This window comes from Lissotriton vulgaris, chromosome 7 (genome assembly GCF_964263255.1).
Source record: "Lissotriton vulgaris chromosome 7, aLisVul1.2, whole genome shotgun sequence".
Lineage (NCBI taxonomy): Eukaryota > Metazoa > Chordata > Amphibia > Caudata > Salamandridae > Lissotriton > Lissotriton vulgaris.
This window is the reverse complement of record NC_141695.1, coordinates 377,424,839-377,439,907: the sequence shown is the minus strand read 5'-3', so window position 1 is coordinate 377,439,907 and position 15,069 is coordinate 377,424,839. Positions and strand designations below refer to the sequence as shown.

At 47.7% G+C, this 15,069-nt stretch overlaps 1 protein-coding gene across 1 annotated transcript in view; it reads right to left on the bottom strand.

Annotated features, from left to right (window-relative positions):
• TNNI3 (troponin I3, cardiac type) overlaps positions 1–15,069 on the bottom strand; it is a 46,551-nt gene that overhangs the window by 31,024 nt on the left and 458 nt on the right. Inside the window, exon 2 of the mRNA XM_086928686.1 lies at positions 12,942–13,142. Within this exon, the coding sequence (XP_086784812.1) occupies positions 12,942–13,142 (201 nt within the window). The remainder of the gene's footprint in view (positions 1–12,941; positions 13,143–15,069) is intronic.

Genomic DNA, 15,069 nt, shown 5'->3' with positions numbered 1-15,069 from the left:
GGGTCCCAATAACTTGGGCGAGTGCACCCCGAGGGTTCTATAAATCTTTGAAACCCCAAACCTTCGCCAGGTGGGCCGTAAGTGATCTACCCTCTAGAGGGCTATATTCTGGGTTGTCATCCAGTTTCTCCAGATAAGCAGAGGGGCTCGGCCGAGCTGCAGATACTGAAAGAATGGGTAGGTTGGCAAATGGAAATCTATACTCAATTATTCTTGGAAGGTCCGCATATGGTTCAGTTCCCAGATATCGCCTAATTTTGAAATTCCTATGTTGTCCCACCCTTTAAAACCCTCCAAGGTCGATACCTGAGGCAGCAATCATCCCTCCCACAATGAAGTTTCTAGTGTTAGTTTGTGGTCCCACTTGGTGCATCACAAGGCGGCTCTCCATGCCCTGAATACCACTTGGGTGAGCTCTAGAAGGGAGGTGGGGATGGGCGTGCCATACAGGATGCCCAGTACCTTATCCAGGACTAGCAGAGATATTTTGCCCCTATATGCGGGATCATCCCAAACCCCATGCCTCCACTTATTAATGGGAAGGTGTTGAGTCGCAAAGTAGTATAGTCGAACATTTGCCATGGCCAGGCCACTGTTGTATACCACACAAACACATTCTGGGAGTCCCACCAGCCCATATGAATCTGCATCCCATGGTCATCACAGCACCAAACCAAGCCCAGGGGATGTGCAGGGGTTAGTTTTGAAGAATGTACAGAAGCCTCAGGACGATTTTCTTCTTTAAAAGGGTTATTGTGCCCATGAGGTTTTGGGGGAGTTTATCCTGCTGTGTCATATCCTCCTGGACTCTCCACGTCATGGGGCAGAGAATCAGTCTCCATGTTAGGCCTGATTCCCAGGAAATACATATCCCCAGATAGTGGAAATGTATGCGGCCTATTTGGATTTGGGACTGCCATGTTTAGTCTATGCAGTCGCCCCTCAGGTGAACCTTACAGGGATTTGTCCCAGTTGACCTTTAGCCCAGAGGCCACCCAAAAAACTCTAAGATGTGGAGGAGTCTAGGTCACGTCTGAGCGGGTGGGACATAAATAACAAGATGTCCGCGTAGAGCGCCATACGGTCCTCCATCCCCAGTCCTCAGTCGAACCCCCACACCTGGGAGTCGCACCAGATCCAAACTGTCATGGGATCTATGACCAATGCAAATGGGAGAAGAGAGAGGGGTCAGCCCTGCCTGGTGCCCCTCCCAATGGCAATCCTGCGAGAAAGCACCCCGTTAATATGTACACGGTCCTGCAGGCCGACGAAGAGGGCCTTAACATATGTGCAAAACATAGGCCCGAGCTCCAGCTTAAAAAAGGGCTTCGTCCAGGAAGGACCAGTTGATAATATTGAACGCCTTTTAAAAAATCCATTAAAAGCAGGGGTGCCTGACAGTCCAGGACCCATGTCCGATCCAGTGCCAAGTGCACTCCGCAGATGCAGTGCTGGGTACTATGACGAGGAATAAAGCCACACTGGTCTGGATGGACCAAGTGGGGGATGGCTTTCAGTAGGCGGTTGGCCAGAAGCATCACGTTACAGCTTAACCTCTGTATTAATGAGGGAAATGGGCCAGAATAATGCACATACGCATTGGGTGCGGCCTAGCTTGGGCAGGACCAGGATTGTAGCTTGGCCAATTTCAGAGAGGGGAAGTGACCCTTGGCAGTAGCCTCAATGTAGACATCCAGCATGGGTGGGAGAATATCCGGATAAATCTTTCAGGAAAACTTCAGAGAGTAGCTGTCCGGTCCCGGTGTCTTTCCGGAGTTCAGATCTGCTAGGGTTTCTCCCACCTCCTCCACATTGATGTCCCGGTCCAGTGTAGCCCTGTCAGAGTCTGAAAGTGAAGGCTGTGGGAGCTCTGCCACCAGAGGGGTGGATGATTCATAGTCCGGGGGACCCTCGCCACATACAAGCACTCATAATATTGAGCAAACACTGCCACAATTCCCCATGAGTTCACAGCCCACTGTCTGTTCTCGTCCAGTATACAAGGTTTCACCAGTGATTCTGAAACTTATGTGGCTAGCCAATGCATAAGCTTGCTTGACTTATGCCCCAACTCATAGACTTGTTGCTTGGACATCATTCAACACTTACGGGCTTCCTCAATACAAAGTTGTCGCAACATCGCTCTGTCAAGCTCTAACTGAGAAATCATGAAGTCATTCAACTTCTCCGGGACTTCTCTGTCTCTGGTCATTATTGATACTTCCAGGTCAGTAATACGGTGGCGTTTCGCATGGTCATCCCCTCAAATGTATCAAAGGGCAATACCCCTCATGGAGGCTTTGCACGCCTCCCACTTGGATACCTGCCGAATCCACCATACTCCAATTCAGGTGTAGAAAGACTTTCAGCTCTTTGAGCATGTGGTTCGCAAACTGGTTGTGCATGGGGAACCAGGTGTTAAGGAGCGATATAGGGTGTTCCCCTCTGTGCACTGAGTCGAAGTGGCGCGGGACCGGAGCATAGTCCGATAACCTGCAGGTAAGAATTTGTGATCCCATGCTGTGTAGGAGATCAGCAGCCATGAGAAGCAAATAATCTATGTGGGACAGCGTATCATTTGTGGCTGATGCGTTAGTGTATTCTCTCTCCTCAGGGTTCCAAACCCACCATGCGTCGCAAAGGACAAACCCCTTTGCCCAGTTTCCTGTCCTCATACCCGTTGCGGGGGTCATATCTGTCCCATACCAGTCTATTCGCCCCATGACGTTGTTAGTCACCCTCCACGATGGTCATACTTTGAGGCAAAGCAGCCACTAATGCTCTGAGAACCCTGAATGTGAAGTAGTCAGGGCCTGTGAGACGTACACACTCAAGATACCGTACGAGGTGCCTTCTAGTGTAGCATAGAAAACATTCAACATACAAAAATGAAACAACTAGCAGACACACAGAAACATAATGTAGGAAGTATATTTAAATTCATGACCGAATAAATTACTGGACTATTGCCTTAGATATAGTTTGCTTTTATCAAGTTTTTATTGGTTATTGAGACGTATCTCTTAGCATCAATATTTTTATAAGGTCTTCAGGTATAAAGTGGCTTGTGGTGAAAAATCAAGGGAAAACGTGTTTAACAGATCTACTGCTGTTAGGTGTTTTCTCAAGAAAGTGGGTCTTTTCAATTTCCAATCTTTATTTCGGCCATTGGCCATAAAAGATAAACAGTACACATATACAGTCACAATAAATCTGCACATTTAAACAATATAAAACATTGGAATTGCATGTTGCTAAAATACCTTAAAACTATGAATCTTAAAATTAGGAGGAAACCAGCGTTTTTAAAATGCGATTGCGGGTGTGCCAGACATTAGTAAAAAATGTTGTCAGTGCAAACACAGTTGGGCCTGAGACATTAGATTTTAGAATCCTGTACATTGGGGCATATTCCCTACAGCCCATGTTTCTAATCAATGGAAGAAGCCAATATTTCCTCGCAACCCTATAAGCTGGGCAGAAGAGGGCCACGTGTAAATCAGTTTCCTCCATGGCGTCACAGGCCGCACACTGCTTTGAGGTGGGAGGTGATGACCAGGAGCTGGTGAAAGACCGAAAGGGCAATGTGCTGTATCTCCATTGGAGAAACAGCTTTCTGGCAAGCACAGGGGAAATAGCATCCAAAACCCCCTCAAACCTGTATAGGTCCTTACTTTGTACAAATACAGAGGATAATGACCCTTCGGCCTGACTATCTAGGACCCTAGCTAGTTTATGTTCATGGTATGCATTGGCCAAGGACCTTTTGGAAATGTTTAATGAGGCACTGGCAGGATCAGTCCATAAATCGGGGAGCCCCAATTCCATACAAATACATTGGATGTGTTTAATCCAGGGGATCCGGAGCGCTTTCGGATGGGTCAGTAATTCCACCAATTCCGCCCTATAGGCTGCAAGATCGTTACTACTCCACAACCTTCGCCAGAAGGCTATGGGTCTCAAACCTATTTCATCGGCTATTGGTCGTAGACCCAGATCAAGCCTCAAGGGGAGGAGCGGGGTGCTGGGCGGAAGCGCGGCTATCTGTCTAATAAATGTATTCTCCGTTAGTGACAGACTACGGCAAGGTGTATGTCCCCACAGTTCCGCCCTGTACATAGTCGCTCCCCTGGCCTGGACCTTGTATATCTGGATGAGCGACCCCAGCGGACGGTATGAGGAGCCATTCATCATCCGGGCGATGCCCCCGGTAGTTTGTGTCAACTTGAGGTTCGCCCTGCTCTGGTGGGATCCCCAAGACATGGTTTCATTAAGAGTCACACCGAGATATTCGAAGGTGGAGACTCTCTCGAGCCGCGCTCCTCCCAATATCGGGTTCGGCCACAGTTTTTGGCTCGGATTCAAAACCATGAACTTGGTTTGGGCCGCATTAATTTCTAGCCCCCTGTCAGTGCAAAGGGCCACAAATGAATCTAGGATCCTCTGTATCCCCATAGGGGTTTTAGATAGCAGCAGGGTGTCATCTGCAAACATAATTGCAGGCACCCTGCTGCCATTCAGTTTGGGGGCGTCAGTATAGCCAATGGCATTCAGGTGAGCGATTACCCCATTGACGAAGAGGCAAAACAGGGTCGGTGCCAACACACAACCCTGTCTTACCCCTCGGTCAACGGGGAATCTTTCAGTAAGTTCCCCGGACCTCCCACACCTCACTCGAGCATAATTATTGTGGTGTAGCCTCTGCAAGATTAATAGAATGTCCGGGGGGATGCCCATCTCTTCCAGGACGCTCCAAAGTTTCCCTCTGGGCACCAGATCGAAGGCGGCCCGTAAGTCCACAAAAATTGTGTAGAGACTGCCGCCCTCGAATATTGCTGCCCTCCAATAGATGATGTTTAATCTAAAAACCTGGTCCACTGTGGAAGCTCCCTTCCTAAATCCTGCTTGATAGGGACTAAGGACACCCACCTCTTCCACCCAGTCCTGGAGCCGATTCAGCAAGACCCTGCCAAACAGTTTCTGTGCTACATCAATTAAACTGATGGGTCTGTAGTTGGCTGGGAGGAGAGGCGAGCCCTTTTTGAAAATGGGCACCACCTCCGCCCCCAGCCAAGTACTAGGGATTTCCATGCCGCTAAGAACTCAGTTAAAGAGAGCGGTAAGGCAGGGGGCCCAGACAATGGGCTCCTGTTTAAACAGGTCCCCGGGTAGGCCATCCAATCCCGGCGCCTTTCCCGAGGCGAGTCCTGTTATGGCAGCAGTAACCTCGCCCAGTGTTATTGGATCCCCTTCATAATCTGGCCAACCAACCCCGGTGTCAACGATGAATTCTCCCGGCTCAGAGCTGTATAGGGACTGGAAATGTGCCTGCCACACCCCGGGAGCGATGTTTGGCTCAATTGCCGAATGGAGATTTCCCGACCCCCCACTCACTATCCTCCAGAACAGGCGGTGGTCTTTGGTCGCTAGGGCCTTAGTAAGTTCTTCCCACTGGTTTTCCTCCCATTCGGCTTTTGCGTGGGCAACAAGTTTCTTATAGGCCCGTCTGCTTTCTCTTAGGTGGTCCCCCCCTAGACCCTCCTTGATAAAACTAAGGAGTTCCCTTTTTGCCCTTCTGCAAGCTGGGTTATACCATGATGATTTGCATTGCCGCCCCCTGCTTGGTTTCTGTGTGCTACTGAAGAGGTTAGGGGCCGCAGCTTTTATGAGGTCCTCGTGAGCCTTGTATAACTTAGCCTGGGAGTCTTTATTGTTCACCTCGGTATCCAAGTTCCCCACAGTTTCCAAGATGGGAATTATCCCATCATAGAGCATGGGAAGTTTCTTCTTACTTGTAACCAGATGCTCCCACCTGATTCTTCTCCTGCTATTTTCCAGGAGAAGCGCAGGTTTGTTTCTATCCAAAGCGGTCATGGGAGTCTGGAGGCCAGGGTGGACAAGGTCGAGCTCAAGTGCATTATGGTCACTATCTGCCCTTTCCGTTACCCTAAAGTCCCGGATGGTTGGCCACTTCACTATTTGGACCAAGACATAATCCAAGCGAGACTCTCTTCCCACTCTATTATAGGTGGTTCTGCTGGGTATGTCAGATCTCATTCGCCCATTACAGGCTCTAATTCCGAACTTTAGGGTGAGGGCTGTGATTTGTAATGCAAGTGGGGTCCATGCCTTCGGGGCGGGAGCTTCTACCGTGGGCACTGCCCAACTAGCCCCTTCCTCCATTGGGAACCCCTATAGAAGACCTGGGAGTGGCTCAAAGTGAGAATTGAAATCCCCTCCCACCACATAGAATAAGTCACTCTGTAGCTCAGATAGATAGTTCGTGAGTTCATCTATGGTCGGTGATTCCTTGGCAATTCCCACTGGCCTGGAATAGAAGTTAATTAAAGCAAGTTTAGCTTGGTTTGGCCAGGATAGTAGGACCACAAGAATATCATCAGAGGTGACAGATAACCGTGTTGCCTCACAGCCTAGGTGAGATGCAACCCAGGTCGTAAGCCCCCCTGACGGGCGGCCTTTACCCTCCCACCTTGCTGGAATGGAAAATGACTGATAACCTTGGTGCCCATAGTCTTCTCTTGCCCAGGTTTCCTGGAACATACAAACGTCTCCAGTCTCAATGTAGTTTGCCCAATCAGGGTCGGCCAATTTGTTAGCCAATCCGGCAACATTCCACCAGATTAGTCTCAAGTGTTCAGGGGCGTCAGTTGCAGTGCCAGAGAGGTGGGCGGAGACGGTTTCAAACACTGGGTCAATCAGTGGTTCAAGAGCATTACCAACAGTGGGGGCAGATGGCTCAGGGAGTCTGCAGGAGCCATTGTCCAAAGTCTCTGGGTTGTGAGTGGACAGTCAATCGACCCTGTCCAGACCATTCAAGCAATTAAAACGGTTAAAATGAAAATAAGGTGTGTCAGGCAATTGAAAATTTGGGCGCTGTACATAATCTTTGTGTCTGCGTCTGCGTTCCACCCTTGTCCATTCTTCATGCGGTGGATCATAATGCATGCAAGTGGGAGGGAAAAAAAAGGATACTGGCAGGGTCTGGATAGTAGAATCCAATGAACGATTCACCCCTTCACAGATATGCAAAACAGTACCCGGGTCTTTGAAAGTTACCAAAATACAGTCCCCTATTATTGTTTTTCTAGTCTTCCCTAGCCAGGGAACCCTTCTGACCATAATAATCTCATTGTTAAAGTGTGGTGGTAGGGGCCGGTTCCAATTCAGCCATTTAATGACCTTTTTCTTCAGGGTTTGGAAATCTTCGTTTTCTCCTCTTTGTAATTGGGGGGGCACCTGCTAATACCACCGTTAGCCTGTTGGCTTCTGGAGGCAAATCTGGTCTCCGTGGTCTTGGGGCGGGGCGGGCCGGGCCGGAGAGGGAGAGGAAGTGCTGACAACTTGGGGGAAGCCAGAGTTGGTCCCTATGTGTGGACCATGAGGGGCAGGGTCTGTCAGTTGTGAAGGCATATTTGTTGGGTTATTGCGTGGTGCCTGGACTGGAATAGCCATGAGTGGCTGCAAGGGGGGAGCAGTAGGAGCGCCCTGAGGAGGGACTTTGGTGGTACCCTGTGCGACTCCTGTTTTAGGAAGGCTACCTGCAGGAGGGTTGGACCCCGCATTTTTGGATTGCTTACTAACTAAAGTGTTCAAGGTAGTAAGGGATGCCTCTAAGATAGTAAGCCTGATCTCAACTTTTTTCAGGCTATCACTAATGGGCTGCAATAGTGAACGAAATAAAAATTCTATACTCCCTAAAGATGTAAGAGAAGGGGTTATATTAAGCGTATTAGCCGCTAGGTCACTATTAGTAGCAGCTGTGTTAGGGCTTGAATCCTTAGAGGGGGTAGCGATAGGCGCAATATCATTATCCCTGCCAGGGGGGAGTGCGGTTTTATGTTTTTTACCGAAATCTAGATGGGATAATTTGGTTTTCCCCTGCCCCCCCCTTGTCTTCCTTCTGCGTTTACTGGGTGGAGGCCCATGCAGCTCCACCACAACACTTTGCTTTGGCTTGCTTTTCTTATTTTTATTCAGTGGAGGGGTTTGAGTAACCAAGTCCACTGCCATATTGGATGATAAGGATGGGGTGGTCTCTATGATATTTTCGGGCAGGATACCAGGGGTGCTCGGGGTTTCCCGTAATAGTAGAGGAAAATCCTCTAAGGTCGGTAGATTTGGGCTATCAGTGGGGGTACCCTCCTCTTGGGAAATGGGAAACGGGATTATCTCGGTCAGGGGTCTACTCTTCATAGATTCGATGGAGCGACGACGCTCCACCCTACGCCTCTCCAAGGAGTTTTCTTTACACCCCTCTCCTTTGGCGGATTTAAAGTAATTGTCCAGCGTCCCTGTGTTGCTTCCCCCCGCCCTTGATGGGGTTTCACATGGTGCCGGTGAAGGCATCACCGTGTTCAATTCCTCGGTTCAGCTGATGTTGTAAGGAATCAAATGAAAGAGGGTTGGCCCAGCCCAGCCTCTTTCGGCCTCTGACGGCAACAGACGGTCCCGCCCTTGTCCCGGGCTTCTCCCGGGCTTCTCCCGGGACGCTCCCGCGCTGCGGGTATACTAGGGTCTTTAAATACCTGTTTGCGTTATGGGCGGGGGGCGTGGCCGGCAGGGAGAGCAGCCCAGCTGTTGTCAATGGGGCACGCAGGGGCTCCTGGTCCACGGAGTCCCTGCTACGTGCTCGCAGCCCTGCCGGTCCGGTGGCGATGCCCAAAGTCAGCAGCCCTTCACAGTACCGCGCTGCGGGACCCGCGAAGCGGGTCCGGCGAGGTGGGAGGCTCGATCCCTGTGTCAAGAGGGCTTCAATCCCTGAGTCAGGGGGCGTCCGTGTAGGTAACTTTCAGCAGTCCAGTGCAGTTTTCAGCAAAAGAGAGTCCCGTTTGAACTCAGGATATCCCGCCTATTAAGCTCCGTGGGCGGGGGGCGTGGCCGGCAGGGAGAGCAGCCCAGCTGTTGTCAATGGGGCACGCAGGGGCTCCTGGTCCACGGAGTCCCTGCTACGTGCTCGCAGCCCTGCCGGTCCGGTGGTGATGCCCAAAGTCAGCAGCCCTTCACAGTACCGCACTGCGGGACCTGCGAAGCGGGTCCGGCGAGGTGGGAGGCTCGATCCCTGTGTCAAGAGGGCTTCAATCCCTGAGTCAGGGGGCGTCCGTGTAGGTAACTTTCAGCAGACCAGTGCAGTTTTCAGCAAAAGAGAGTACTGTTTGAACTCAGGATATCCCGCCTATTAAGCTCCGTGGGCGGGGGGCGTGGCCGGCAGGGAGAGCAGCCCAGCTGTTGTCAATGGGGCACGCAGGGGCTCCTGGTCCACGGAGTCCCTGCTACGTGCTCGCAGCCCTGCCGGTCCGGTGGTGATGCCCAAAGTCAGCAGCCCTTCACAGTACCGCGCTGCGGAACCCGCGAAGCGGGTCCGGCGAGGTGGGAGCCTCGATCCCTGTGTCAAGAGGGCTTCAATCCCGGAGTCAGGGGGCGTCCGTGTAGGTAACTTTCAGCAGTCCAGTGCAGTTTTCAACAAAAGAGAGTCCCGTTTGAACTCAGGATATCCCGCCTATTAAGCTCCGTGGGCGGGGGGCGTGGCCGGCAGGGAGAGCAGCCCAGCTGTTGTCAATGGGGCACGCAGGGGCTCCTGGTCCACGGAGTCCCTGCTACGTGCTCGCAGCCCTGCCGGTCCGGTGGTGATGCCCAAAGTCAGCAGCCCTTCACAGTACCGCGCTGCGGGACCCGCGAAGCGGGTCCGGCGAGGTGGGAGGCTCGATCCCTGTGTCAAGAGGGCTTCAATCCCTGAGTCAGGGGGCGTCCGTGTAGGTAACTTTCAGCAGTCCAGTGCAGTTTTCAGCAAAAGAGAGTCCCGTTTGAACTCAGGATATCCCGCCTATTAAGCTCCGTGTGCGGGGGGCGTGGCCGGCAGGGAGAGCAGCCCAGCTGTTGTCAATGGGGCACGCAGGGGCTCCTGGTCCACGGAGTCCCTGCTACGTGCTCGCAGCCCTGCCGGTCCGGTGGTGATGCCCAAAGTCAGCAGCCCTTCACAGTACCGCGCTGCGGGACCCACGAAGCGGGTCCGGCGAGGTGGGAGGCTCGATCCCTCTGTCAAGAGGGCTTCAATCCCTGAGTCAGGGGGCGTCCGTGTAGGTAACCTTCAGCAGTCCAGTGCAGTTTTCAGCAAAAGAGAGTGGGTCTTTTAACTGCCCCATATTGTGAACACAAAACAAACAAACCTGACCCTTAGGAGACAAGTTTGAAACACAGCTGCACCGTGGATATTGGTGACTCACACGTTGTATAGTTATTTTTCTTAAAGCAAAACCTTTGCATTTTCTAAAGTATTTGTGTGTGATTTGTTTCACTACCTAAGCTTGGTGATTTCTAATTTGAACTCCTACATGATCACTATCACAAACATGTTTTAGCCAGGTCTCATTGATACACTTTGGGATATTTCTAAGAGATTAGCAAGATGTATGAACTGCATCTGTAAATAAAAAGCAGGAAAGTTTAAAGGATGTTTTGGTAAGTGGCGCTTAAGTCATGTAATGGAAGATGAATCGAGCCATTACACTCTCCATCTGATTTCTGTTGTTCGAGCCCTCGAATTACCGAAGTTGGCCCGTGGTAGTGCCATGCTGGCTGCCATTCCAGCACCCTCGCCCTCCCTTCAAGTGTGTGCTCCATTCTATAGCACGTCTTCTCTCTGTACAAGGTCATGTAATCCCATGTATTCCCTTTACATAGCCCTCAGACTCTGCCTCGTCACTTACACCTTGAGCATCCAGTCATGTTAGGCCTTCTTTCAGCATCGCCCCACCCCTGGAATCCCTGCTGATTAAAATCAGGCCTGCCCACTCCATTGAAGCCCTTTGGGCCGCTTCAGAACAGCATTTATGAGTACAGGAAGTAGTACTACAGGCATACAAGCCAACATTTTAGAAAAGGAAAGTGGGAGATTTTATTTTTTAAAGTCGGGAGATCATTGACTTCTCTTGAGACCTGAATCGGGTCATTTGTCATGTATCTGCACTTGGTGAAAATATAGCGCTTCTTTCCCTTATACTGGCAGTGCACAGTCCGAGCTACACAGGACCAGTCTCTGACTGCAGAAACCTGCCGAGGTATCATATTTTTTCATGCAGGAATGCGGAGGCGGCAAACAAGCCTTGAAATCAGTAGTCTCCCGTCTGAATCGGGAGTGATGTCATTAATGACTACAGGTGTTCTCTTTTAGATGCTCTTACATGCCTCTGTCAATCAGCCCAAAACGTCAACTCCTATTAGTACAAGGGCAGGGGGCACAATCCTTTCTATTTGTTCTGATTGTAAATGAATATTATTTTTATATTCCAGTGTTATTGCCATTTTGGATGCTATGGTGCCAATTCCCAAAGCAATCAAGAGTACAGAACGAGTACTGCAGGGGTACCACCTCACTTACTTCAAAAGGCCTTAGTAGATAACCCCTCTCGTCCTTTCTTAAGCCTTCTCTGACATCATGCTGCTCCTATTGCTTCTCAGGCTCTCCTTGAATGTCTTTGCCTGCTTGTGCAGTTTTACATTATCGTTGTTTCTTTCCTATGATCTCCACCCACAATTTGGGGCTTTACTGGAATTACTTAACATTCGCCCTATTGATTGGTGTATTTGTTCTATTGTGCAGCACTGTGTTACGTGGTGTGCTATATACATTTTAAAATTGATAAAATACATATTTTGATGAATGAACTTCCTAGAGACGTTTGTGTGGATTACACAGCAATGTATTCTATTGTTTGCAAATTTCCAAGTAGATCATCAACAGAGTAAATTCTGGTAGAAAAGTGATGATGATGAAGAGGTAATTGGGACAAGGCTCACAGGGAGACTGCATATCTGAGATAACTACATTTTTCAGTATTTCACTTTGCGAAGCCTAGTTGGAAGCCTCAGATTTGTGACTGATCACAGACAGCCCGAAGAAGGCTAGTTTCAGGGTCCAGGCCAGTTCTCTCTTCAACTCAGAGTTGTGAACTCTTATATCAAGAAGCGCAATGCAGCCACAGAGCCTGCGACGAGAGGCCACCTTTCTTGGAATCTGAAAATGTTACCCCAAAAAACTTGGTCTCGCAAGGTACTTTTTTAGAAATATTGTTCAATGCTAAGATCAACAGAAGATACAAAAGAACTAATAAAAACATTACCATCATCAGAAGTATTTATCAGTTCCACATTAAATCAAGAACTATTCTAGAGGAAAATCTCTTGATCAGAAATCCCCCTTCTCCAGGACATGCACTAGAAGAATTAAAACAGAGAGCCTCTTTCCAGGCCCAAATAAACTAAAATCCTAATTCCTCCCACATATATTTTTCAAAATTCTAATTCATGATTCCACCTCTGTTGAATGGAGGGATCTTCTGCATTATCAATGGCTTGTTCTATTTAGTGTGACACCAAGTCTGCTAAAGCTGTGCTGGTGCCATTAGACCCTATCTTAAATATATTTGCAATTAAATGATATCAGTGATTGTTCCGACTGTCAATACTCCAATGACCCAACCAGAAGGTGATATGTTCTAGTAGCTAAACTTCCAAACCTGAGAACTTGGGTCTAATTGTGGGCAAAACACTTAACGTCCCTATGCATAGAATTGTGAAATCTAATCTAAATAGAGTGCAACTGTAAAGGCATGAGATGTAAATGTATAAAGCAAATATCTAATGTCCTCCATTGATGTATAGATCGTGTATTATCTCCTAAATTCCCAAATGAATGTACAGTGGTCTGTTCTTTTTCATTTAGGTTTGTGATATATAAATACCAATAAAAATCTACATAGATGTATCCTTTACGTTAAGCCTATCTGCATCCTTTTGTGTCACTGAGCCATATTTCCTTTCCCTGCCCCCCTGTCAGGTCCTAGTGCATGCACAGTTGCATCATATAAGCAAAGGAGCCACCTATGCCTCAGGCAGAAAGATCTCTTTCCAGCAATCTCCCCTACCTTAATCTGAGGCTCTGTTGCATATGAACGGTAATTGGCAGAAGACCGCCTCCGGATGGGCGGGGCTGTAACTGGTGGAGGTGGTGGGGGAGCAGGTTTGAGCGGTTCAGGTTCCATCTCAGCTTCTTCCTCCTCCACTTCCTCCTCCACTTCCTCCTCTACTTCTTCTTCTACGTACTCCTCTTCTTCTTCCTCTTCATACTGTGAAGTAACAAGAGAATGCTTTCACATCATATGCAGTTTTAAAGCCAATCACACCCAGTTGGTGTCTGAATTTGAGATATGGTGTGTTTTTCTTTCTACAGTGGCCCACATGCCAGGATTAGCCAAGTAGCACCACATTGTCCCAATATCCCCATCATATCGTTCCCTTGATAACAGGCTTTCTCTTTTTTTCTCAACTCAACATTTTCACAAATCAACCCTTATTGTGCCTGCAGAACTCTCTGTTACCCCTGGCATCCAACAGCCTTCATGCAGTAAGTGACATGTTATGCTCAACAGCACGAATATTGACTTTATTCGTTTCCAAACAAAAAAATAAATTGTCCTTGAACAATTTGCGTGCCTGCATCAAACTGTTCTTTTATGCAGGGTTTCCATGGTTATTGGTGAGGTTTTCTCTCACCAAGATCAAGCGCTGAAATTGAAATAAACATTTGTCGTTTTTTTTGGTGTCAGGGATTACCAAATCACTTTTTGAAATTTAAAACCTGTGATTAGGGAAAGTCTGGTTTTCGCTGTATCCCACTTTTTATTCGCAATTTGGAGGATTAGGCATAAGATATGCCTCTGAATGTTTGCATAATTTAACTGATTTATTTATTATCTATAACCAGTTTTGCATTCTGCAGCACACATAGAAAGAGGAAAACTACTCAATTGTTTTTGTGCCGGAATGTGTCCCTTCCTTTACACAAAAACAATCATGCTAATAATGCAGACAACTTTGAACCATGGTGCAAGGGAGCCTGTGTTGGCACTAGGCACCAATTTGTGTGCCAGAGCAGGCAGAATGGACAGGAAGTCACAGTTTCTCATTAATAACATGCATTCCTGTCCTTTCCTCTTGACACAGAGCAGTGCAGATAAAATATAGGGAAAATTGATAACGTTTATTATCAAAAATGTTAAAGTATTTTAATCGATAATATAAATGTTAACACATTTAAAATATGTATATTTTTAACCTACTTCCCAACAAAATACTATAGGAACATTAGGCTATCAAATTTAATGTGTTTAGATTATTAATTTAAATATATTCATTGAAATAAAAATAATGTTTAAACAACAATTAAAAACACCCTCACTAACATTTTTAATATGTGAATTTAATTTAAGTTGCATTTAAATTAAAATATGTTTACACTGGAATTGATTTATTAAATTATATTTAGTTGAATGCCTAAAATGTTGAAGATGTATTTTTTACATACACACACACACACACACACACATATATGTATATTTCCACGCCCCCACATTTCTTCCTTATCTTCGGTGGCTCAGTTTTACGATGGTGCATGGACGGGGAGGCCAACCCGTGATCTCAACAACAACTTTCTTCCAGTCTACCTTCTTGAAAGAAATACCGTATACACTTACGGGTGCTGTTCAAGTACCTTTATTTGTTCAAATTGCTGCAAGCCCCAAAGTATGTCAGTGTTAAGCCTTGTTTACGGTTCACAATGTATTTCTTTCAAGAAGGTAGCCAGGATGAAAGCTGTTTTGTCATATACATATGTGTTGTAGCTTCAAAAGTGTAGTTTGTAAACAACTGCCTTAATTTTTTTGTGGGTGCCTGTTTGAATTAGCACGTCCCTCTCTACACTCCTACTTAAATTTCCCAAACCGCTCCCATTTATTAGTAAGCCTTCCCCATTTTCCAGCCACTCCTCTTTTCCCCTTCCACCATGGTGGAGTTCTCTGCACTGAAAAGATAGGAGAGGTAGAGGTGGAAGTCTACGCCCGTAGGTTTGTGAATAGCATTTTGTAGTATGTGAGCAGTTTAATTGTAGTATTAATTAACTTCCAACGGAATCCAGTTTGGGAGTAGGCCTTCCAGACGTTTTCAGCAGCAATTTTAACTTTTTGAAACTCAAATAACTTTTCTAACTTTTAAAAA